Source organism: Salmo trutta, chromosome 6 (assembly GCF_901001165.1).
Source record: "Salmo trutta chromosome 6, fSalTru1.1, whole genome shotgun sequence".
Taxonomy (NCBI): Eukaryota; Metazoa; Chordata; class Actinopteri; order Salmoniformes; family Salmonidae; genus Salmo; species Salmo trutta.
In genome coordinates this window covers 37,654,387-37,679,397 of record NC_042962.1, presented here as the reverse complement: position 1 = coordinate 37,679,397, position 25,011 = coordinate 37,654,387, and the positions used below count along the sequence as shown (strand labels likewise).

The 25,011-nt window shown below is 42.4% G+C and overlaps 1 protein-coding gene across 4 annotated transcripts in view; it reads right to left on the bottom strand.

Annotated features, from left to right (window-relative positions):
* The window catches only part of LOC115195888 (integrin beta-1), a 48,867-nt gene that overhangs the window by 7,547 nt on the left and 16,309 nt on the right, over window positions 1–25,011 (bottom strand). For 2 of the 4 annotated variants that reach the window (XM_029756229.1, XM_029756231.1), the window contains exons 2-15: window positions 22,672–22,738; window positions 22,110–22,195; window positions 21,605–21,824; window positions 20,959–21,129; window positions 20,450–20,688; window positions 15,553–15,708; window positions 10,045–10,140; window positions 4,791–4,880; window positions 4,405–4,548; window positions 3,996–4,198; window positions 3,504–3,742; window positions 2,952–3,174; window positions 1,973–2,205; window positions 1,512–1,678 (exon numbers count right to left, since the gene is read on the bottom strand). In XM_029756229.1, the coding sequence (XP_029612089.1) occupies window positions 1,512–1,678; window positions 1,973–2,205; window positions 2,952–3,174; window positions 3,504–3,742; window positions 3,996–4,198; window positions 4,405–4,548; window positions 4,791–4,880; window positions 10,045–10,140; window positions 15,553–15,708; window positions 20,450–20,688; window positions 20,959–21,129; window positions 21,605–21,824; window positions 22,110–22,195; window positions 22,672–22,738 (2,334 nt within the window). The remainder of the gene's footprint in view (window positions 1–1,511; window positions 1,679–1,972; window positions 2,206–2,951; window positions 3,175–3,503; window positions 3,743–3,995; window positions 4,199–4,404; window positions 4,549–4,790; window positions 4,881–10,044; window positions 10,141–15,552; window positions 15,709–20,449; window positions 20,689–20,958; window positions 21,130–21,604; window positions 21,825–22,109; window positions 22,196–22,671; window positions 22,739–25,011) is intronic. The other 2 variants (XM_029756230.1, XM_029756232.1) reach the window with 1 other exon arrangement.

Here is a 25,011-nt window from a genome sequence, read left to right as displayed (position 1 = left end):
ACGACAGTCCATCATTACTTTAAGACATGAAGGTCCGTCAATTCGGAACAATTCAAGAACTTTGAAAGTTTCTTCAAGCGCAGTCGCAAAAACCATAAAGCGCTATGATGAAACAGGCTCTCATGAGGACCGCCACAGCAAAGGAAGACCCAGAGTTACCTCTGCTGCAGAAGACAAGTTCATTAGTTAACTGCACCTCAGATTGCAGCTTAATAGAGTTCAAGTAACAGACATCTCAACATCAACTGTTCAGAGGAGACTGCGTGAATCAGACCTAAATGGACAATTTGCTGCAAAGAAACCACTACTGAAGGACACCAATAAGAAGAAGAGACTTGCTTGGGCCAAGAAACACAACCAATGGACATTAGACCGGTGGAAATCTGTCCTTCAGTCTGACGAGTCCAAATTTGAGATTTTTGGATCCAACCGCCGTGTCTTTGTGAGACGCAGAGTAGGTGAATGGATGATCTCTGAATGTGTGGATCCCACTGAAGCATGGAGGAGGTGGTGTGATTGTGCTTTGCTGGTGACACTGTCAGTGATTTATTTAGAATTCAAGATACAATTAACCAGCATGGCTACCACAGCATTCTGCAGCGATACGCCATCTCGTTTGCGCTTAGTGGGACTATCATTTGTTTTTCAACAGGACAATTACCCAACACACCTCCAGGCTGTGTAAGGGTTATTTGACCAATAAGGAGAGTGATGGAGTACTGCATCATGTGACCTGGCCCCCACAATCACCCGACCTCAACCCAATTGAGATGATTTGGGATGAGTTGGACCGCAGAGTGAAGGAAAAGCAGCCAACAAGTGCTCTGCATGTATGGGAACTTCTTCAAGACTGTTGAAATGCATTCCTCATGAAGCTGGGTGAGAGAATGCCAACAGTATGCAAAGCTGTCATCAAGGCAAAGGGTGGCTACTTGGAATAATCTCATAACTAATATATTTTCATTTGTTTAACACTTGTTTGCTTACTACATGATTCCATATGTGTTCTTTCATAGTTTTGATATCTTCACTATTATTCTACAATGTAGAAAATAGTAAAAATGAAGAAAAACCCATTGAATGAGTAGGTTTGTCCAAACTTTTGACTGGTACTGTATGTGTATTCAGGGACCTTCACATTCCAAAAAGGCTTCTGTTTTTTAGTTTCTCTATTTTGCACAGAGATTACTTCAAACTTCTAAGATATTTATTTTGAAATTGAGTAGGACTGTCTGCGTCTTATAAAATCATCATCATCAACAGGTCTGTTACAGTCATCAAAGGTTGAGAGAGTACAACACTGTTTCCAACTCTATATTTCTCTAGGAGTCCATTCTCTGTTTAAGAGATTCACACGGTGGTCATATCTATAACACCTGTTTTCCATGTCTCAATCAACCTACTGAAATTAGTCAGGGAGAATATAAACTAAGACCGGCAAAAATACATAATCGCCATTACAAACTTCTCAAAGATGGCTGCCTGGTACTGTGTCTACTATTCACTCTTACCGTGTCCCATTTAGCATTCATCTTCTCCTTTTCAAACTTGGCGAACTCCCTCCTGTCGTGGATGATCATGAGCAGCTTCCAAATGAGCAGCAAAGCCAGGCCGATCAGCACAATGCCCGCCACAACGCCAGCCACGATGGGGATGATGTCCGGGCCCGCAGGGCAGTCTGGAACACAGACAGGGAAACCCACAGCAAGAAAATTAAGTTAGCCCAATATTTTTTTGGGTATTTAACCAGGCAAGTCAGCTGATGTAAAATCAAATTCATATACACAATTACGTTCTGATTTGCATTATACTGCATCTAGGACAAGGAACTTCTGGTCAGTTCTTCACGGTCAGGGCAAGAACTCCTTGCTCTAATCACAACACTACTCAATGGATAAAACAAATAAACCTATTTTTCACTCTGTTATATCCTCAGCCACAATGCCATGCCATAGACTGCATATTCTCTCACCTAGTGTTTCCACCACATGGACCTCCTTCTCTGTGTTGTTGTTGACAGCGTAGGTGTAGTAGAACCAGCAGTCATTGGCATCCCTCTCCTTACAGTGCATCAGGGGGAAGGCCTGTCCTGGCTGGGGCAGCTTGTCTCGGTCCTTCACCTTGATCAGGTTGAAGTAGCTACAGTCCCTCTCACACGTCTCCTTCTTTTCCCCCGTCCCAAAGGCCCTGCACTGAACACACTCCCTGTGGAAGACAGGACATTGACATTAAACTCTGTACAGATGGAGTAACACATGCAGGTAGTCTCACATTGGGATTCCTAGACTTATAACATATTCACTTGTCTATTGGAATGCAAGAAAGCTAAATATTGAGGTTTATGCAAGCGTCTATAGTGGGCAATGCTGTTAGCATATTTTTTCTATCTAGAACCTAAAAGGGTTCTTCAGCTGTCCCCATAGGAGGACCCTTTGAAGAACCCTGTTTGGTTCCAGGTAGAACCCTTTTGGGTTTTGGGAACCCAAAAGGGTTCTATGTTGAATCAAAAAGGGTTTTCTCTGGAAGCAAAAAGGGTTATTCTATGGGGACAGCCGAATAACCCTTTTATCTAAGAGTGTAACTCGCACTAGTGGTTTTAGATATCACAGTCGTCTAAACGGTCCATAGTTCCCTTTTTTGGAATGATTGGAAGAAAGGAAACAGCGGTCACAAAAATAATGGAGGTTAAGTCGGTTTAAATGAAGAAAGCTAGATGCCTATTTAAAAAGGTTATGAGGCAAACTTAAGGCCGAGGAAAGAGAGAAGGAATCAGTCCCTTAAAAAAAAGAACGGGGGGAAAAAAAGCAGAATTATTTTCAACCATTACAATAAACCTTTATGTAATACACATATAACATTCCCACAAGGAAATACAGCAAATAGTTGTTTTTTTCATTGTTAAAACAATATAATGATCAAATACAATTAATTAATTCCTTTATTCAACTCACTTGTGTTCTGCGCAGACTCCTGGACAGGTGGGACAGATCTCACAGGTAGGCCCCTGGAACTTGGGGTCAGTGCACTTGCAGGTGCCACACTCACAGGTGCCCCGGCCATTACAGATCTGCTTGTTAGAGGCCAGGCAGGTTGTGGTGTCCAGAGAACAGTCACAGGCACTGCCCGTCCAGTTGGCATCACAGATACACACCCTGCACTCACAACGACCATGTCCTGCCACAACACACACAGGGTCAGAGATGAGAGATTACCCTGCAAAGATCAAATACAATCACAGATAAAAAAGGCTGACATTAACGAGGGTAAATCTAATTTCATAACGGGCAATGATCTGTAATTTCATTGGAAATGGGCTCATTATAACCACAAACGATCACAAGGTCACTCATTTGTGTGCAGAGCAGGATGTCACACTTGTCTTCAGATGGTAGAGCTTGGCCATCATTTCACAGTAAGCATAATCTGTAATGATATCATTTAACGCATTTATCTTCTTCGACACATGCATATTGCACACCACAGCAGCTCAACTGATGACTTACCTCCACAGAGTTTGTTGTTGGAGCGGTCACAGTTAAAGTTGTCACAATCGCAGAACTTTCCACTGTAGCGTTCCTCTGGGTTCTCCCTCTTCTTACACTCGCAGGTTCCACACACACAGTCTCCGTTGTTGCTGCAGATGTCTGTACCATTGTCTTTACGACAGTTCTTATCCAGGTCTTCACTGGTCACTTCGTTGGTGCTGCACTCACAATGTCTACCTATACGGCCCTCGTTGCACCTGAGCGACAATAAAGAAAATCAAATGTAATCCTTTTTTACAACAACATGCCAATATTGTAGAATATTCAGACAAACCGATGCAATACACCGGAAATCAGTTACATATCAATGGACTATAGAATTAGATTTACAATGCATTATACATACAGTATCAAACATACTGTACACTTTCTCTATGCCATGGACAGTATTACAATATGAAAGGTAAATAAGGGTTAAGATCTTCTGCCTGTGAAACATAAGTGCCTTACCTGCAGGCTCCACATTCATATGTCCCGTTGCCGTTGTGGCAGATTTCACTGTTCTCAGTGCCGTTTTTGTGACAGTCACATTCACAGATGAAGTTCAGAGCGATCTCCACCTCCTCTGTGAACCCAAGGGGTTTGATCTTGATGGTCTCTGGTTTGCCCATCTTAGGACACTGCTTAGCTGTGATGCTTATGTTGAAAGACACCTACAGATAAGTGATGAAGGAATGCATTCACACTAAGGGCACACTAATTACATTTCATAATAAAAAAACGATGCATTTGACTAGTCGGACATCTAATAATGGACAAATCCAATGCACTTGGTCAGAAAACTGAAATAACTGAACCCGAAAGATGAAAAAATAGATCTATATTTAGAATAGAAAACAATTGCGGATGTTTTGGTTACCACCTCGTCTCCAATGGAGATGTTAGAACATTTTCTTCCCATCTCTCCCTCACCAGTCACTCCGTTCTTGCAGCGTGACTGGTACGTGATGGTAACTCCCTCAGCTAGCTTACTGTTCTCCAGAATCACCTCTGAGGAAAGAGACTACCACACAAAAAACAAGAGTTAGCCCACTGCAAATATACTATATTCAGTAATCTACAGTTTTTAAAATGCATATTTGAAAATTTTCCCATACAAAGAACAGTTCAGACAGAGACGTGATGACTTTAAAGTAACAACAGCAGCACGGTTTTTGCCAACTATTTTGAGATTGAAAGTATTAGTGAGATTGTGTGCAGCAGTGCATATTGTCTAGTAAACAATCCAATTCAATTTATACTTACATTGTAGGCATCAATAATGAGGTTGATAACGTTGCTGGAGTTTGCAGAGAGTGTCCCCACTGCAGACTTAGGAATGAGATTCTTCAACTCCTGAGTAGAGAGAGAACACCGTAGAGTAAATTATCTAGTATGTCAATATGAATCATCTACAATCGTGGCCAAAAGTTTTGAGAATGACACAAATATTAACTTCCACAAAGTTTGCTGCTTCAGTGTCTTTAGATATTTTTGTCAGATGTTACTATGGAATACTGAAGTATAATTACACACATTTCATAAGTGTCAAAGGCTTTAATTGACAATTACATGAAGTTGATGCAAAGAGTCAATATTTGCAGTGTTGACCCTTCTTTTTCAAGACCTCTGCAATCCGCCCCTGGCGTGCTGTCAATTAATTTCTGGGCCACATCCTGACTGATGGCAACCCATTCTTGCATAATCAATGCTTGGAGTTTGTCAGAATTTGTGGGATTTTGTTTGTCCGTCCGCCTCTTGAGGATTGACCATAAATTCTCAGTGGGATTAAGGTCTGGGGAGTTTCCTGGCCATGGACCCAAAATATCGATATTTTGTTCCCCGAGCCACTTAGTTATGACTTTTGCCTTATGGCAAGGTGCTCCATCATGCCGGAAAAGGCATTGTTCGTCACCAAACTGTTCCTGGATGGTTGGGAGAAGTTGCTCTCAGAGGATGTGTTGGTACCATTCTTTATTCATGGCTGTGTTCTTAGGCAAAATTGTGAGTGAGCCCACTCCCTTGTCTGAGTAGCAACCCCACACATGAATGGTCTCAGGATGCTTTACTGTTGGCATAACACAGGACTGGTGGTAGCGCTCACCTTGTCTTCTCCGGACAAGCTTTTTTCCGGATGCCCCAAACAATCGGAAAAGGGGATTCATTAGAGAAAATGACTTTACCCCAGTCCTCAGCAGTCCAATCCCTGTACCTTTTGCAGAATATCAGTCTGTTCCTGATAACTAACGGACTACAAAAGAAAAATCATCCCCATCGCGGATCACGATGCCTTGCTCCCAGACAGACTAAACAACTTTTTTTGCTCGCTTTGAGGACAATACAGTGCCACTAACACGGCCCGCTACCAAAACCTGCGGGCTCTCCTTCACTGCAGCCAACGTGAGTAAAACATTTAAACGTGTTAACCCTCGCAAGGCTGCAGGCCCAGATGGCATCCCCGGCCGTGTCCTCAGAGCATGCGCAGACCAGCTGGCTGGTGTGTTTACAGACATATTCAATCAATCCTTATCCCAGTCTGTTGTCCCCACATGCTTCAAGAGGGCCATCATTGTTCCTGTTCCCAAGAAAGATAAGGTATCTGAGCTAAATGACTACCGCCCTGTAGCACTCACTTCCGTCATCATGAAGTGCTTTGAGAGACTAGTCAAGGATCATATCACCTCCACCCTACCTGACACCCTAGACCCACTCCAATTTGCTTACCGACCCAATAGGTCCACAGATGACGCAATCGCCATCACACTGCCCTAACCCATCTGGACAAGAGGAATACCTATGTAAGAATGCTGTTCATCGATTACAACTCAGCATTTAACACCATAGTACCCTCCAAACTTGTCATTAAGCTTGAGACCCTGGGTCTCGACCCCGCCCTGTGCAACTGGGTCCTGGACTTCCTGACGGGCTGCCCCCAGGTGGTGAGGGTAGGTAACAACATCTCCACCCCGCTGATCCTCAACACTGGGTCCCCACAAGGGTGCGTTCTCAGCCCTCTCCTGTACTCCCTGTTCACCCACGACTGCGTGGCCATGCACACATCCAACTCAATCATCAAGTTTGCAGACGACACAACAGTGGTAGGCTTGATTACCAACAACGATGAGACGGCCTACGGGGAGGAGGTGGGGGCCCTCTGAGTGTGGTGTCAGGAAAATAACCTTGCACTCATTGTCAACAAAACAAAAGAGATGATCGTGGACTTCAGGAAACAGCAGAGGGAGCAGCCCCCTATCTACATTGACGGGACAGTAGTGGAGAGGGTGGAGAGTTTTAAGTTCCTCGGCGTACACATCACGGACAAACTGAAATGGTCCACCCACACAGACAGCGTGGTGAAGAAGGCGAGGTCAGTACAGGTGCATCAAAGCTGGAACCGAGAGACTGAAAAACAGCTTCTATCTCAAGGCCATCAGACTGTTCAACAGCCATCACTAACATTGAGTGGCTGCTGCCAACATACTGACTCAACTCAAGCCACTTTAATAATGGGAAAATTTATGTAATCAATTTATCACTAGCCACTTTATATTATTTATATAGATAATGTTTACATAACCTACATTATTCATCTCATATGTATATACTGTACGCTATACCATCTACTGCATCTTGATGTATTAGATGAATCACTAGCCACTTTAAACAATGCCACTTTAATGTTTTTATAACCTACATTACTCATCTCATATGTATATACTGTACTCTATGCCATCCTGATGTATCACTAGCCACCTTAAACAATGCCGCTTTATATGTTTTCATACCCTACAATACTCATTTCATATGTATATACTGTACTCCAAACCAGCTATTACATCTTGCCTACGCTGTTCGGCCATCACTCATTTATATATTTTTATGTACATATTCGTATTCATTCCTTTACACTTGTGTGTACAAGGTAGTTGTGGAATTGGTAGATTACTTGTTAGATATTACTGCATGGTCGGAACTAGAAGCACAAGCATTTCGCTACACTTGCAATAACACCTGCTAACCATGTGTATGCGACAAATACATTTGATTTGATGTTTTTCCTGGAGAGAAGAGGCTTCTTTGCTACCCTTCTTGACACCAGGCCATCCTCCAAAAGGTCTTCGCCTCACTGTGTGTGCAGATGCACTCACACCTGCCTGCTGCCATTCCTGAGCAAGCTCTGTACTGGTGGTGCCCCGATCCCGCAGCTGAATCAACTTTAGGAGACGGTCCTGGCACTTGCTGGACTTTCTTGGGCACCCTGAAGCCTTCTTCACAACAATTGAACCGCTCTCCTTGAAGTTCTTGATGATCCGATAAATGGTTGATTTAGGTGCAATCTTACTGGCAGCAATATCCTTGCCTGTGAAGCCCTTTTTGTGCAAAGCAATGATGACGGCACGTGTTTCCTTACAGGTAACCATGGTTGACAGAGGAAGAACAATGATTCCAAGCACCACCCTCCTTTTGAAGCTTCCAGTCTGTTATTCGAACTCAATCAGCATGACAGAGTGATCTCCAGCCTTGTCCTCGTCAACACTCACACCTGTGTTAACGAGTGAATCACTGATATGATGTCAGCTGGTCCTTTTGTGGCAGGGCTGAAATGCAGTGGAAATGTTTTTTGAGGATTCAGTTCATTTGCATGGCAAAGAAGGAATTTGCAATTAATCTGATCACTCTTCACAACATTCTGGAGTATATGCAAATTGCCATCATACAAACTGAGGCAGCAGACTTTGTGAAAATTAATATTTGTGTCATTCTCAAAACTTTTGGCCACGACTGTAGATCTCTACATAATCACTGCACCAGAAAAGGTTGCCTGACCATTTAGATTGGAGAGTAGTTTGATTGTGGTCTGCAAACACGTAGTTGTAAGGTCTGAATCTAAAGTTAAAACTATTTAGTGTTGTGACATTCTACATTTCGACAAAGATCCAAGTCAAAGTCTGTATTAAAATGTCACCATATTCCTTAAACAATGCACTATCTAGTGCACTATATACATTGCCTTCGGAAAGTATTCAGACCCCTTGACTTTTTCCACATTTTGTTACGTTACAGCCTTATTGTAAAATGGATAAAATATATATCCTCAGCATTCAACACACAATACCCCATTATGACAAAGCCAAAACAGGTTTAGACATTTTTGCAAATTTATTAAAAATAAACAAAAACCTTAAGTATTCATACGCTTTGCTATGAGACTCAAAATTGAGCTCAGTTGCATCCTGATGTTACTACAACTTCATTGGAGTCCACTTGTGGTAAATTCAATTGATTGGACATAGTTTGGAAAGGCACACACCTGTCTATATAAAAGGTCCCACAGTTGACCGTGCATGTCAGAGTAAAAACCAAGACCTGAGGTCAAAGGAATTGTCTGTAGAGCTTCGAGACAGGACTGTGTCAAGGCACAGATCTTGGGAAGGCTACCAAAAAAGACTCTTCCGAACGGGAGAAGGGCCTTAGTCAGGGAGGTGACCAAGAACCCGATGGTCACTCAACCTCAAGATTCTCTGGTCTGATGAAACCAAGATTGAACTCTTTGGCCTGAAGGCCAAGCGTCACGTCTGAAGGAAACCTGGCACCATCCCTATGGTGAAGCATGGTGGTGGCAGCATCAAGCTGTGGGGGTGTTCTTCAGCCGCAGGGACTGGGAAACTAGTCAGGATTGAGGCAAATATGAGCGGAGCAAAGTACAGAGAGATCTAACAGGACAACGACCCTAAGCACACAGCCAAGACAATGCAGGAGTGGCTTTGGGATAAGTCTCTAAATGTCCTTGAGTGGCCCAGCCAGAGTTTGGACTTGAACTCGATCAATCATCTCTGGAGAGACCTGAAAATAGCTGTGCAGCAATGCTCCCCATCCAACCTGACAGAGCTTGAGAGGATCTGCAGAGAAGAACGGGAGAAACTCCCCAAATATGGGTCCGCCAGGCTTGTAGCGTCATACTCAAGAAGACTCAAGGCTGTAATTGCTGCCAAAGGTGCTTCAACAAAGTACAGAGTAAAGTATCTGAAATACTTATGGATTTCTTTTTTCTTTTTTATAAATTAGCAAAAATGTGTAAACCTGTTTTTGCTTTGTCATTATGGGGTATTGTGTGTAGATTGATGAAGAGAATACGGCTGTAACCTAACCTCTCCCGAGGTTGACAAACATTGTCCAAGCATTGGGACTGATGTGGATATAATGAAGGAATATTGTCGAACTCCAGGCAGACATCTAAATGGCTTGAAAAGCAGTAGAGGGCAAAAGGGAACATTCAGAGGCTTGTGTCCCAAATGGCACCCTATAAAGTGCACTACAAAAGTAGTAGTGCAATAAATAGGGAAATTGTTGCCATTTGGGACACAACCACATGTTACCCGTAAAAAGGAGCAGATGCTGCAGAGCAAAGGTAAATGTTTCTCTGCTCTTCAAAGGGTTTGGGCTTCCTCCAACCTCCAACAGAGAAGCACAGAAACTCGAAAATAAATGTTTTCCACACACACAGGAACAACTGACTGACCTTGTAAACAGGCTGGAACTCCTCTGTGATGGCAAAGATTGTCTGGATGTTGTTGTCACTTAGTTTCTGAACCAGATGGGCGATGGAGGGGTAGTCCTGTTACAGGGAGACAATTAGTAAGTACAGGTACCAGGTTAGCCCTTTGATGACATCACTAAGGCAAGTAGCCCATAACCTTCAAATCTTGTCATATTCAAAATACAGACCACACAGAAGACAAAGAAAAAGCCACAATACATACAGTAAATAGCAGTGTATTATTTAAGAAATAATGCCTAAGAACCCGGGCATTACAGTGTGACAACTCCCGACAAGGGCTGTTCTAAGGCCCGGAGTGAAGGAATAATTCCTGGGTTCCAGGGCATTATTGTTTTAGTTATTTCCTCATCTTTTGACCCAGTCTTAATTCTATTCATTCGACATTGCTATGCTAAACAAATCATTGGCATGTACAGTTGAAGTCGGAAGTTTACATACACCTTAACCAAATACATTTAAACTCAGTTTTTCACAATTACTGACATTTAATCCTAGTAAAAAGTCCTTGTCTTAGATCACCACCTTATTTTAAAAATGTAAAATGTCAGAATAATAGTAGAGAATGATTTATTTCAGCTTTTATTTATTTCGTTCACATTCCCAGTGGGTCAGAAATGTACATACACTCAATTAGTATTTGGTAGCATTACCTTTCAATTGTTTAACTTGGGTCAAACGTTTCGGGTAACCTTCCCACAATAAGTTGGGTTAATTTTGGCCCATTCCTCCTGACAGAGCTGGTGTAACTGAGTCAGGTTTGTAGACCTTCTTGCTAGCACACGCTTTTTCTGTTCTGCCCACAAATCTTCTATAGGATTGAGGTCAGGGCTTTGTGATGGCCACTCCAATACCTTGACTTTGTTGTCCTTAAGCCATTTTTCCACAACATTGGAAGTATGTTTGGGGTCATTGTCCATTTGGAAGAGCCATTTGCAACCAAGCTTTAACTTCCTGACTGATGTCTTGAGATGTTGCTTCAATATATCCACATAATTGTCCATCCTCATGATGCCATCTATTTTGTGAAGTGCACCAGTCCCTCCTGCAGCAAAGCACCCCTACAACATGATGCTACCACCCCAGTGCTTCACGGTTGGGATAGGGTTCTTCGGCTTGCAAGCCTCCCCCTTTTTCCTCCAAACATAACGATGGTCATTATGGCCAAACAGTTCTATTTTTGTTTCATCAGACCAGAGGACATTTCTCCAAAAAGTACGATCTTTGTCCCCATGTGCAGTTGCAAACCATAGTCTGGCTTTTTTATGGCGGCTTTGGAGCAGTGGCTTCTTCCTTGCTGAGCGGCCTTTCAGGTTATGTCGATATAGGACTCGTTTTATAGATACTTTTGTACCGGTTTCCTCCAGCATCTTCACAATGGCCTTTGCTGCTTTTCTGGGATTGATTTGCACTTTTCGCACCAAAGTACTTTCACCTCAAAGGGACCGAACGCGTCTCCTTCCTGAGTGGTATGACGGCTGCGTTGTCCCATGGTGTTTATACTTGCGTACTATTGTTTGTACAGATGAACGTGGTACCTTCAGGCGTTTGGAAATTGCTCCCAAGGATGAACCAGACTTGTGGAGGTCTACAATTTATTTTCTGAGGTCTTGGCTGATTTTCTTTTGATTTTCCCATGATGTCAAGCAAAGAGGCACTGAGTTTGAAGGTAGGCTTTGAAATACATCCACAGGTACACCTCCAATAGGCTAATTGACATCATGAGTCAATCAGAAGCTTCTAAAGCCATTACATTTTCTGGAATTTTCCAAGCTGTTTAAAGGCACAGTCAACTTAGTGTATGTAAACTTCTGACCCACTGGAATTGTGATACAGTGAATTCATTATAAGTGAAATAATCTGTCTGTAAACAATTGTTGGAAAAAAATACTTGTGTCATGCACAAAGTAGATGTCCTAACCGACTTGCCAAAACTATAGTTCGTTATCAAGAAATATGTGGAGTGGTTGAAAAACACGAGTTTTAATAACTCCAACCAAAGTGTATGTAAACTTCCGACTTCAACTGTAGCTAGGTAGCATAGATTCAATGATGATAAGAGACAAGAACTTCAATAAATAATGACAATACTGTAAACATCCAATAGGCCTACATAGGCAAGAACTATTATGGTTGGCGAGTCCGAGCTAACCAAGCTGGTGATGTTAATAGTGATGTTTCCGTTGATGGCACATGAGTGGAAGAACTGTCCATTCTCCTGGCGCTGGTGGTGACAGTCAGTGCTTACCTAACACCGAACCCAAACCGGCTACGCGCGTGCGCCATCGTGCATACATTTATTTTGTCCCCCCACACCAAACGCGATCACGACACGGTAGGTTAAAATATCAAAACAAACTCTGAACCAATTACATTAATTTGGGGATTGGTCAAAAAGCATGAAACATTTATGGCAATTTAGATAGCTTGCACTTGCTAGCTAATTTGTCCTGGGATATAAACATTGAGTTGTTATTTTACCTGAAATGCACAAGGTCCTCTACTCCGACAAATAATCCACACATAAAATGGTCAACCGAATCGTTTCTAGTCATCTCTCCTCCTTCTAGGCTTTTTCTTCTCTTGACTTTATATTGTGATTGTCTACTTTCATAAATTAGGTGCATTACCGCTTCTGACCTCATTCGTCTTTCAGTCACCCACATGGGTATAACCCAGTGCTTCTCAATAATTTTCTGTTACGCCCCCCCCCCCAGGAAGAAGTAAACATTTCGCGCCCCCCCAACTCTCCGCCGCGACTGTAAATAGTATCATTTGTCTATAAAATTGTTATAAGTACACCTCTGCATAACATTGTATCCTTATTAACATTAAAGAAAAAGAAAAATATAGATCAACTTACAACAAAGAATAACTTTATTAACATTGTTTTTTTTAGTTTGTAACAGAAAAGACTTCAAGTGCATCAATTTGCCTGAAATTTAAAAAAAAATTAAACCCTTATTTAAACTGTAAACATTTTTTGACCATTTTGATACTGAAAAATAAAATAAAATATAATCAATAAATAATAATAAATTCAAATTGATCAGCAACATTAATTCAGGAGCACAATATATGAAACATTTTGACCTATAAAACAAAAATGAATAAAACAATTTGTGCAGATTTTTTTTTTTATCAAAATGAGGAAGTCAGGATTAATGGCTACAACGAGCACGTTTTGCAGAGCACAGCTTTTCGAAGCGGGGTTTGAAGCATGATACTGCAACTCTCAGCTCCTGCTCAATGTTTAGCTGGGACCTGTACTTGGTCTTCAGTGCAGCAACAGCAGAGAAGCCAGTCTCACAAAGATAAGATGTTGCAAAAGGAAGAAGAATGCCCATGGCCCTCTGCCCTAAGAGTGGATACTGCCTCTCTACACTCAGCCAGAATTCACTCAGTGTCTGTGATGTGAACCTCAGTCTGAATGTGGAGTCAGACGTCATTTCAATGAACTGGTCCTCCTCTGCAGAGCTGAAACCAGTTGGAGCTGGTGCATTGAAAGGATCTCTCACCCAGTCATATTGGGAACTGTTTTCAGGGAAGTACTTTTTAAAGAATCCCATCAGTGATGAAATATGCTCCTTAATATATGGAATCACTGAGGTGGCATCATAGTCAGTAGTGTCAACAAATTCATGCAGGTTCTCGAATGAATCAGTATTTCCTTCATCAAGTCGCCTGCCCCACATTGCAAGCTTTCGAGTGAAAGAGCTGATCTTGTCTGTGACCTGAGGGAGGTGTTTATCTTTCCCTTGAAGCTGTAGATTTAGTTAATTTAGCTCCTCACTCAGGTAGGCCAGTTTTGCCAGGAAGTTCTCATCACTACATTTTTCTGTGATGTCATACTTGTGCTCCTGCTCCAAAAACATTCGTATCTGCTCTCTGAGCTCAAAAACTCGGGACAAGACTTTTCCTCGTGACAGCCACCTTGCTTCACTGTGAAACAGCACAGCTTGATGTTCAGCTCCCATCTCCTCACAGATAGCAGAGAAGACTCTTGTTTTTAGTGGTCTGGTCTTTATACAATTGACTACACCTACAATGTCAGTCATAACCTCACTTAATTCAGAGGAAAGGTGCCTTGATGCCAGTGCTTCTCTGTGTATAACACAGTGTGTCCACTCAGCATTAGGTGAGGCCTTCTTGATGAGTGCCCGAAGTCCTTTTCTCATCCCTGCCATGGTCTGTGCACCATCACTGCAAACACCAATGCAGTTCACCCACTTTAGCCCATTCTCAGTCAGGAAGCAGTCCAGCATTTTGAATAGCTCTTCAGCTGTGGCTCTGTCTCTGACATATTTACAAAAAAGTAGATCCTCACACAGGGAGTTTGTCATGTCAAAACGTACATAAGTGATAAACAAACAGTCTTTGTTGCTGTCAGTTGCTTCATCGAACTGTAAGGCAAAACGTTTGTCTTTATCTACCAGCTGTTCTTTAAGATCGTTAGCAATGTCATTTATACGTCTGGCGACAGTGTCATTGGACAGAGGGATAGTTTTTATTTTTGCAGCACTTGCGTCATCCAGCATGACAGAGACCATGTCTAATGCTGCAGGCAGTATCAGCTCCTCTGCTATGGAGTGGTTTTTTTTTGCACTGAGCAATTTGGTACGCCACCTTATATGATGCTAACAGTGCTCGCTGGTTTACTGAAGTAGCATTCACAAAGCGGGACGATTGTTGACAATATTCGGCACGTAAAAACTCAAGCGCCTTATCAGTGTGATTGGGGTGTAATGTCTTTAAAGTGACGCCTTAATTTATTTGGCTTCATGCTGTCCGCTGCCAACATTTTTAGACACAGTAAACATACCGGTCTTTCCTCGTCTCCCACCGTAGTCACAGTGAAGCCAAGCGCTACATACGCTTCGTCATATTTCCTCGTCTTAGCTTTCGGGAGACTTACGTTTGTCTCATTATCTCCGTCTCTCTCCGCCTTTCTTTTCATTTCTGTTAAATAGTTTTCCATGGTGTCTCTTAAGGGTTTGTTATCTGCACTTCACATCTCCTGCTCTGTGCTGTGTGCTCTTGTTCGGTTAAAAAAATAAATCCCCGCGGCAAGAAAAAGCATGTTCCCCGGGGTCACGCGCCCCCCCTGGCATCGCTCCGAGCCCCCCCAGGGGGGCGCGCCCCACTATTTGAGAAGGACTGGTATAACCAATGAGATGGCACGTGGGTACCTGCTTCTATAAACCAATGAGGAGATGGGAGAGGCAGGACTTGTAGCGCGAGCTGCGTCACAAATAGAACTGACTTCTATTTTAGCCCTTGGCAACGCAGACTCAATAATTGAATAATATAGATTTCTAAATTTATTTTGCAAAGCTGGCGCAGTGAGATTGAACAGAGTAAACAGGCATTTCAAGGCATAGACACCGGCTGGAAAGCAGTTTTAACCCATCATCATTCAGGATTAGAATCACCCGTTGTATAAAACACTACATTATGTATTATTATACATACATAGTAGTGGCTCATGGTGTACATGTTGTTCTCCAGGTGGCATTTCCCATCGTTGGGCAGAACAATCCCTCCCAGTTTCCCATCTCCAGCAAAGTGGAAGCCAGCATCAGTGGAAAACACCAGCAGACGGGTGACGTTCCTCCAGCCAATGTGCTCCTGGGAGGAGGGAGAGAGAGAGGGGCCCATACAAACTCATTGTAAAATAAAACCACATACAGAAAAAGGACACAGCTTACAGAAATACCAGAGAACAAAACTACAAGACATAGGAAAGATTCAGGAAATATATTTAATAAACTAGGAACAGCTATGTAAGAGGTTAAAACTTCTTAGGGCTAGGCGTCCAGCTAGCGGGACAAATTCCGGTGAAACTGGAGGGCATGCAATTCAAATAAATAATCATAGAAATTATGGATATTTAACATTTAGGTACATACAAGTGTCTTATATCGGTTGAAAGATTAACAAGAATTTAAGCTAACTGCACTGTCCGATTTACAGTAGCTATTACAACGAAAGCATGCCATGTGATTGTTTGAGGACGGCGCCCCACATCAAATATTTTTCCACCGGCACAGGTTTCATAAATTCACAAATGGCGATTTAAATATTCCCTTTTTTTAAATCTTCCTCTGATTTGTCATCCAAAGGGTCCCAGCTATAACATGTAGTGTTGTTTTGTTAAATAAAATCCTTCTTTATATCCCAAAAAGTCTGTTTAGTTGGCGCCATCGATTTGAGTAATCCACTCGTTCAACATGCAGAGAAAGGAATCCGAAAATCTACCCCTAAACTTTGTTTCAACAAATCAAAATAGGTTTCTATTTACTCCTCAGATACCCTAAAATGTAATCAAACTATAATTTTTCTTACGGAAAGAAGTATGTTCAATAAGAAACCGATTTTAGCAGGTGCGTCTTGTCTTCATGGCGCGCCCAAACACGAATTTCCAAGACTGTGTTCCTGAACTAAAACTCATATTTCTTATTCGTTTTGGAAGATACAAGCCTAAAACCTTGAACATAGACTGCTGACACCCTGTGGAAACCATAGGAATTGCATCCTGGGAGCTAGAATTCAGTATGCCCCTATACTTTCCATTGTAAGAGCATGGTCTTTCAAAAAATAAATTCTGGTTGGTTTTTCTTTGGATTTTCTCCTTCCATATCTATTGTGTTATAGTCTCCTACATAATTTTAACATTTCTACAAATGACAAAGTGTTTTATTTCCAATGGCACCAATTATATGCATATCCTGTCTTCAGGACCTGACCAACAGGCAGTTTACTTTGGGCACGTCAGTCAGGTGGTAATTGAGAAAAAAGGGGCCTAGTTAAGTACTGCAGTGCATCTCCTCCTCATGGACTGCACCAGATTTGCCAGTTCTTGCTGTGAGATGTTACCCCACTCTTCCACCAAGGCACCTGCAAGATCCCAGGCATTTCTTAGAGGAATGGCCCTAGCCCTCACCCTCCGATCCAACAAGTCCCAGATGTGTTCAATGTGATTGAGATCCGGGCTCTTCGTTGGCCATGGCAGAGCACTGACATTCCTGTCTTGCAGGAAATCAGGCACGGAACGAGCAGTATGGCTGGTGGCATTGTCATGCTGGAGGGTCATGTCAGGATGAGCCTGCAGGAAGGGTACCACATGAGGGAGGAGGATGTTTTCCACGTAACGCACAGTGTTGAGATTGCCTGCAACGACAACAAGCTCAGTTCGATGATGCTGTGACACACCGCCCCAGACCATGATGGACCCTCCACCTCCAAATCGATCCCGCTCCAGAGTACAGGCCTCGGTGTAACGCGAATCTGACCATCACCCCTGGTGAGACAAAACAGCGACTCATCAGTGAAGAGCACTTTTTGCCAGTCCTGTCTGGTCCAGCGACGGTGGGTTTGTGCCCATACCGACGTTGTTTGTTGCCAGTGATGTCTGGTGAGGACCTGCTTTACAAACAGGCCTACAAGCCCTCAGTCCAGCCTCTCTCAGCCTATTGCGGACAGTCTGAGCACTGATGGAGGGATTGTGCATTCCTGGTGTAACTCGGGCAGTTATTGTTGCCATCCTGTACCTGTCCCGCAGGTGTGATGTTCGGATGTACTGATCCTGTGCAGGTGTTGTTACACGTGGTCTGCCACTGCAAGGACGATCAGCTGACCGTCCTGTTTCCCTGTAGCGCTGTCTTAGGCGTCTAACAGTACGGACATTGCAATTTATTGCCCTGGCCACATCTGCAGTCCTCAAGCCTCCTTGCAGCATGCCTAAGGCACGTTCACGCAGATGAGCAGGGACCCTGGGCTACTTTCTTTTGGTGTTTTTTTCAGAGTCAGTTGAAAGGCCTCTAGTTTTCATAACTGTGACCTTAATTGCCTACCGTCTGTTAGCTGTTAGTGTCTTAACGATCGTTCCACAGGTGCACGTTCATTAATTGTTTATGGTTCATTGAACAAGCATGGGAAACATGTTTAAACCCTTTACAATGAAGATCTGAATTTATTTGGATTTTTATGAATTATCTTTGAAAAACAATGTCCTGAAAAAGGAACGTTTATATTGACTCAAGACAAAGAGGAGTAAGTAAGTATGTTTATTGTCACTGTGAATTGATCTTGTGGTACCAGACCCCAACACCCTATTCTCATTTGAGAATGGCTGGAGTGGAGGCTAACTGGAATCTAAGAGAAAGACGTTTTATAAAACCTCAATGTTTGAGAGTTCATTCACTCTAGGGTGCTAAACTGCTATTTCAAAGGGCTAATGCAGCTGGTGGCCACACCAGATACCGACTGTTACTTTTGATTTGACCCCCCCTTTGTTCAAGGACACATTATTCAATTTCTATTAGTCACATGTCTGTGGAACTTGTTCAGTTTGTTGAACTTGTTCAGTTTGTTGAATCTTATGTTCATACAAATATTTACACATGTTAAGTTTGCTGAAAATAAACAGTTGACAGTGAGAGGACGTTTCTATATTTGCTGAGTTTAAAACCCTGATAAAATGATTATTTGAATAATTACAGTACACTTACTCATTCAAGGGTTTTTCTTTATATTTACTATTTTCTACATTGTAGAATAATAGTGAAGACATTAAAACTATGAAGTAACACATATGGAATCATGTAGTAACCCAAAAAAGTGTTAAACAAATATATTTTCGATTCTTCAAAGTAGCCACCCTTTGCCTTGATGACAGCTTTGCACACTTTTGGCATTCTCTCAACCAGCTTCACCTGGAATGCTTTTCCAACAGCCTTGACAGCCTTCACTCCGTGGTCCAATTCATCCCAAAACATCTCAATTGGGTTGAGGTCGGTGATTGTGGGGGGCCAGGTCATCTGAAGCAGCACTCATTTACTCTCCTTCTTGTTCAAATAGCCCTTACACGGCCTGGAGATGTGTTGGGTCATTGTCCTGTTGAAAAACAAATGATAGTCCCACTAAGAGCAAACCAGATGGGATGGCGTATCGCTGCAGAATGCTGTGGTAGCCATGCTAGTTAAGTGTGTCTTGAATTGTAAATGAATCACTGACAGTGTCACCAGCAAAGCACCCCCACACAAACACCTCCTCTATGCTTCACGGTGGGTACCACACATGCGGAGATCATCCGTTCACCTACTCTGCATCTCACAAAGACACGGAGGTTGGACTCATCAGACCAAAGGACAGATTTCCACCGGTCTAATGTCCACTGCTCGTGTTTCTTGGCCCAGGCAAGTATCTTCTTCTTATTGGTGTCTTTTAGTAGTGGATTCTTTGCAGCAATTTGACCATGAAGGCCTGATTCACACAGTCTCATCTGAACAGTTGATGTTGAAATTTGTCTGTTACTTGAAATCTGTGAAGCATTTATTTGGGCTACAATCTGAGGTGCAGCTAACTCTAATGAACTTATCCTCTGCAGCAGAGGTAACTCTGGGTCTTCCTTTCCTGTTGCGGTCCTTATGAGAACCAGTTTCATCATAGCGCTTGATGGTTTTTGTGACTGCACTTGAAGAAACTTTCAAAGTTCTTGAAATTTTCCGGATTGATTGACTTTCATGTCTTAAAGTTGTTAGGTTGTAATTATCAGAGTAAGAACTCAATGGACACTGAAAGCTCAAATCAAGTTTATTCTTCCCAAAGGATCGAACAGCTGAATAGACGACGACATTTCATACAAGCACTGATATTTAACCCTTTCTCCTATGCTGAGTCTCCTCCAGATCTGAACAGCCAATGCATCTCTGTTGCTAGACAGAACCTTAGTGATATCTGTTCTTCCTCACTTCATCTGACCTGACCTGTGCCCCAATGTGCTCACTCCTCCCCAACTCATGTCTGTCATGGTGACTGGTACCAGACTGTGTCTCTTCTCCTCCCAGAGGATCCCTCCCATAGGATCCCTGATGGCTAACAATAACATATCCTGACATAATGTAAACATTATACATTACCCTCTCTAAATCAGTGACATTAATAAGTATATTTCATATTCTCAGAACCCAACAAAGTAATGATGGATTGTCGTTTCTCTTTGTTTATTTGAGCTGTTCTATACAACCCCATACCTTGTCACAACACAACTGATTGTTTCAAAGGAAATTCCACAAATTAACAAGGCACACATGTTAACTGAAATGCATTCCAGGTGACTATTTCATGAAGCTGGTTGAGAGAATGCCAAGAGTGTCATCAAGGCAAAGGGTGGCTACTTTGAATAATATATTTTGATTAGTTAGACACTTGTTTTTTTATTTCATATGTGGTTATGTCATAGTTTTGATGTCTTCACTATTATTCTACAATGTAGAAAATTGTGAAAATAAAGAAAAACCCTGAAATGAGTAGATGTGTCCAAACTTTTGACTGGTACTGTATATTATAATAATAACATAATACTTACACCACAGACAGCCACTTGCATGATGGCATCAAAGCCTCCCTCTGGTGAGTCCAGGTTTCCAGAGATCTGCTGTTGTCCCACCAGGGTGTTGAACTCCTGTCCATTGCTGGTCAGCTTCAGGACATTCTTATAGCTGAATGGACTGGTGCAGTTCTGGTCCCCAGTACAGGGGTTCAGCAGCTTGGCTGGGGTGGTGCTTATGTAAGGCATCACAGTTTTCTCAACAAAGGAACCAAAACCTAGAAAAGAAGAAGAGAAGATATCCAGCTCACATATAAACTGTATTGGTAAGGAGACAGGACACCAATTTGTTAGCTTCAGAACATCTTTACTAAGATAAAACTGGATATGTTACACATAACATTATGGGTATTGTAGAAAATGTATAATTATGCAATATGCACCCAAACAGCACTGAAAGCAGAAGAGATCAAGTTGTTGTGGAGGAAAAGTTAAAAGAAATATGGACATCCCCATTCCTCATACCATGGGCAGATTCATAATCTTACCAATTCTGAAATCAGATGTAATCTTTGACATCTCCAGCATCAGCTGTGTTCCCAGGTTCTTTACATTTTCCAGATCATCCTTCATTGAGTAGGAGAGGTCCATCAGGTAGTAGAGGTCGATGGGGTAATCCTCAGCTCGTTTGAACTTCAGATTAAAAGACTGGGGTTCACCTACAGTATACAAACAGAGGCAAGGTTAAACCAGGGACTATGGATGAAAATTTGCACTTTTGCTAACTCTGGCATATTTATATTGATGTTAACACTGAAATGTTGATTAAGGTGCATTGTCCCTGTCAAATAAGCCTCTGGCACAGAAGAGTGCAAGGAGCACTCCTTCCTTCCACATCATAATAACAGCTGTACAGTTGATAGCTTAAACTCTCAAAGAAAATAGAGGATACTGTAACTAATCAACATAACAGTGGAAGACCACAGAAAATATCAGGAAACAGCAACCCTCAGCAAAATTGCTTCAGCAATGATCAAATGGGAAGTTATGGCTAAAACAAAGTTAACTAAGACTGCGTCCCAAATGCCACCCTATTCCCAATATGAGGCACTACTTTTTGACCAGAACGAAAAGTAGTAGAACTAAATAGGGAAAAGGTTGCCAGTTGGGATGCACCATTATCAAAGTTCCTACCAGATCTGAGGCTAAGGGTGAGTTTCTGGGGCTGGATCTGTGTGATATCCTCTGGTCTGAGTTTCTTTGCTCCCTTGTTGCGGTTGGTCACAGCCTTGTTCTTCAGGATCCACTGGCTGCCTCGGGGGTTCTCTACCTTGGCGCCGCCGCAACCTCTCTTCCTCAGGGATTCCAGCTCGTCACAGCGGGTCGACGTGGCCTCACCCTGCTTAAGAAACTCCTGGGGGAGAGGGAGGAGGTTAATCAGTATCATGACAAATTGCATTATGCACTCAGAGGGAATCCACCCAAAATGTAAGGTCCTTATTTTCTGAAAATATATTTCCTACACTCCAAAGCAGGTTATAAAGGTTATAAACAATATTGCCTGACACACTAGTGTTGTAATTACAAGGGACAGTTTAGATGACATACTTCTCTCCTTGATTGCATACGAGTTCTAATGCTGAGTCAGTTACAGTAACAATGCAGTAACAAAGTTATTGACAAATTCAAATCCACATACTGGGTCTGTGCACCATCCACATTTCGCTCCCACTTGAATACACTCCCCACAGGATTTGGCATTGGCCTTGATGCACTCGTTCCCTTCTGAAGGTTGAAGAGAAGCAAACTCATTATAGACTCCTAAAGACTAAGCAGGCAAAAAGCCCCAGTGTTTACACATTGTTTAATTTAGAATTAGGAAAACTGTGCGGCTCAGAGAGAACAGTAATTGGAGCCAGAACGGAATATTCCGCTGTTCCATAGTTCTATGATGTCCTCACTACTAAGCTCCAAAAAGCCTAGGTAGAGCTGCTTCTTCTTCTGACGAATGATATCATTACATTACAGCAGCATGCTCGCTTTGCTTCGACTCACCCATGGAAAATCAGGCTATTAGTCACCATTCTGTATTTTATGTAGTCCTACATCGTTTATGACATAATATGATTATATGATGTACTGTGTAGTCAGTGTACAGAAACAGAATACTGATGTTACTGTTGAGGATTGATTTTGTCTAACAAGGTGGAAGTTAAAGTAAGTAGGACAGAAACTTGAGATATGAGAGAGAATAACTTTACCTTGCTGCGCACTGCTGTAACAAATGACTGCTAACAATGTTGATATCAGAAGTAGCTTCAGGTCCATCTGAAAAATAAAACGGATACAACATCATGAGGTTAGTGTGAGGATACAGTAAAAGCTAGCAGTGAATACTGTGTTTCTGTTTACATTTGTAGTACAAATAGAAGACATTAGGCTGGATACCAGTTAATTGATATAACCTTAGGGCCCAGAGTTCTTGATGGTCAGGTGGTCACATGGTCTGGAGCCCTAAACAGTGCCTTCAGAAACTATTCACACCCTTTTATTTTTCCACATTTTGTTGTGTTACAGACTGGATTTAAAATTGATTAAATTGAGATTTTGAGTCACAGGCCTACACACAATACCCCATAATGTCAAAGTGGAATTATGTTTTTAGAAATGTCTACAACTTAATAAAAAATGAAAAGCTTAAATGTCTTGAGCCAAATATTATTCAACCCCTTTGTTATGGCAAGCCTAAATAAGAACAAGAGTCAACATTTGCTTAACAAGTCACATAAGTTGTATGGACTCACTCTGTGTGCAGAAATAGTGTTTAACACGATTTTTGAATGACTACCTCATCTCTGTACCCCCAAACAGACGCCTCACAAGTCCTCAAATGGTAGCTTCATTAAACCCGCAAAACACCAGAAATTGAGCTCAAGTGCATCTTGTTTCCATTGATCATCCTTGAGATGTTTCTACAAATTGATTGGACATGATTTGGAAAGGCACACACCTGTCTATATAAGGTCCCACAGTTGACAGTGCATGTCAGAGCAAAACCCAAGTTATGAGGTTGAAGGAACTGTCTGTAGAGCTCTGAGATAGGATTGTGTAGAGGGGAAGGGTACAAAAACATTTCTGCTGCATAGTAGGTCCACAAGAACACAGTGGCCTCAATCATTCTTAAATGGAAGAAGATTCGAACCACCAAGACTCTCCCTAGAGCTGGCCGCCTGGCCAAACTGAGCAATTGGGGGAGAAGGGCCTTGGTCAGGTAGGTGACCAAGATCCCGATGGTCACTCTGACTGAGCTCCAGAGTTCCTCTGTGGAGATGGGAAAGCCTTCCAGAAGGACAACCAACTCTGCAGCATTCCACCAAATCAGGCCTTTATGGTAGATTGGCCAGATGGAAGCCACTCCTCAGTAAAAGGCACATGACAGCCCGCTTGGAGTTTGCCAAAAGGCACCTAAAGGATTCTCAGACCATGAGACCAAGACCAAGATTAAACTCTTTGGCCTGAATGCCAAGTGTCACGTCTGGAAGAAATCTGGCACCGTCCCTACGGTGAAGCACGGTGGTGGCAGCATTATGCTGTGGGGATGATTTTCAGGGCAGGGATTGGGAGACTAGTCAGGATCGAGGCAAAGATGAACGGAGCAAAGTACAGCGAAATCCTGCTCCAATGAAAACCTGCTCCAGAGCACTCAGGACCTCAGGTTCACCTTCCAACAGGACAATGACCATAACCACACAGCTAAGACAACGCAGGAGTGGTTTCGGGACAAGTCTCTGAATGTTCTTGAGTGGCCCAGCCAGAGCCCGGACTTGAACCTGATAGAACATCTCTGGAGAGACCTGAAAATAGCTGTGCAGCGACGCTCCCCATCAAACCTGACAGAGCTTGAGAGGATCTGCAGAGAAGACTGGGAGAAACTCCCCAAATACAGATGTGCCAAGCTTGTAGCGTCATACCAATCAGACTCGAGGCTGTGATAGCTGCCAAAGGTGCTTCAGCAAAGTACTGAGTAAGGGTCTGAATACTTATGTAAATGTGATATTAGTATTTTATCAAAATTACAAGTTTGCTGAACATCTAGGTCACAACAATAGACAAACACTGTCTGCTTAAACTAATGACACACAAACAATTATACGTTTTCATGTCTTTATTGAACACACCGTGTTAACATTCACAGTGCAGGGTGGAAAAGTATGTAAACCCTTGGGTTTAATAACTGGTAGACACTCCTTTGGCAACAATAACCTCAACCAAACGTTCTCTGTAGTTGTGAATCAGACCTGCACAACGGTCAGGGTGAATTTTGGACCATTGCTCTTCACAAAACTGTTTCAGTTCAGCAATATTCTTGGGATGTCTGGTGTGAACTGCTCTCGGAGGTCATGCCACTCCAGAAGGCGTATTTTCTTCTGTTGAAGCCATTCTGTTGTTGATTTACTTCTGTGTTTTGGGTCATTTCCTGTTGGATCACCCAACTTCTGTTGAGCTTCAATTGGCGGACAGATAGCCTAACATTCTCTTGCAAAATGTTTTTTTTTGGACAGCAGTGGCTTCTTCCGTGGTGTCCTTCCATGAACACCATT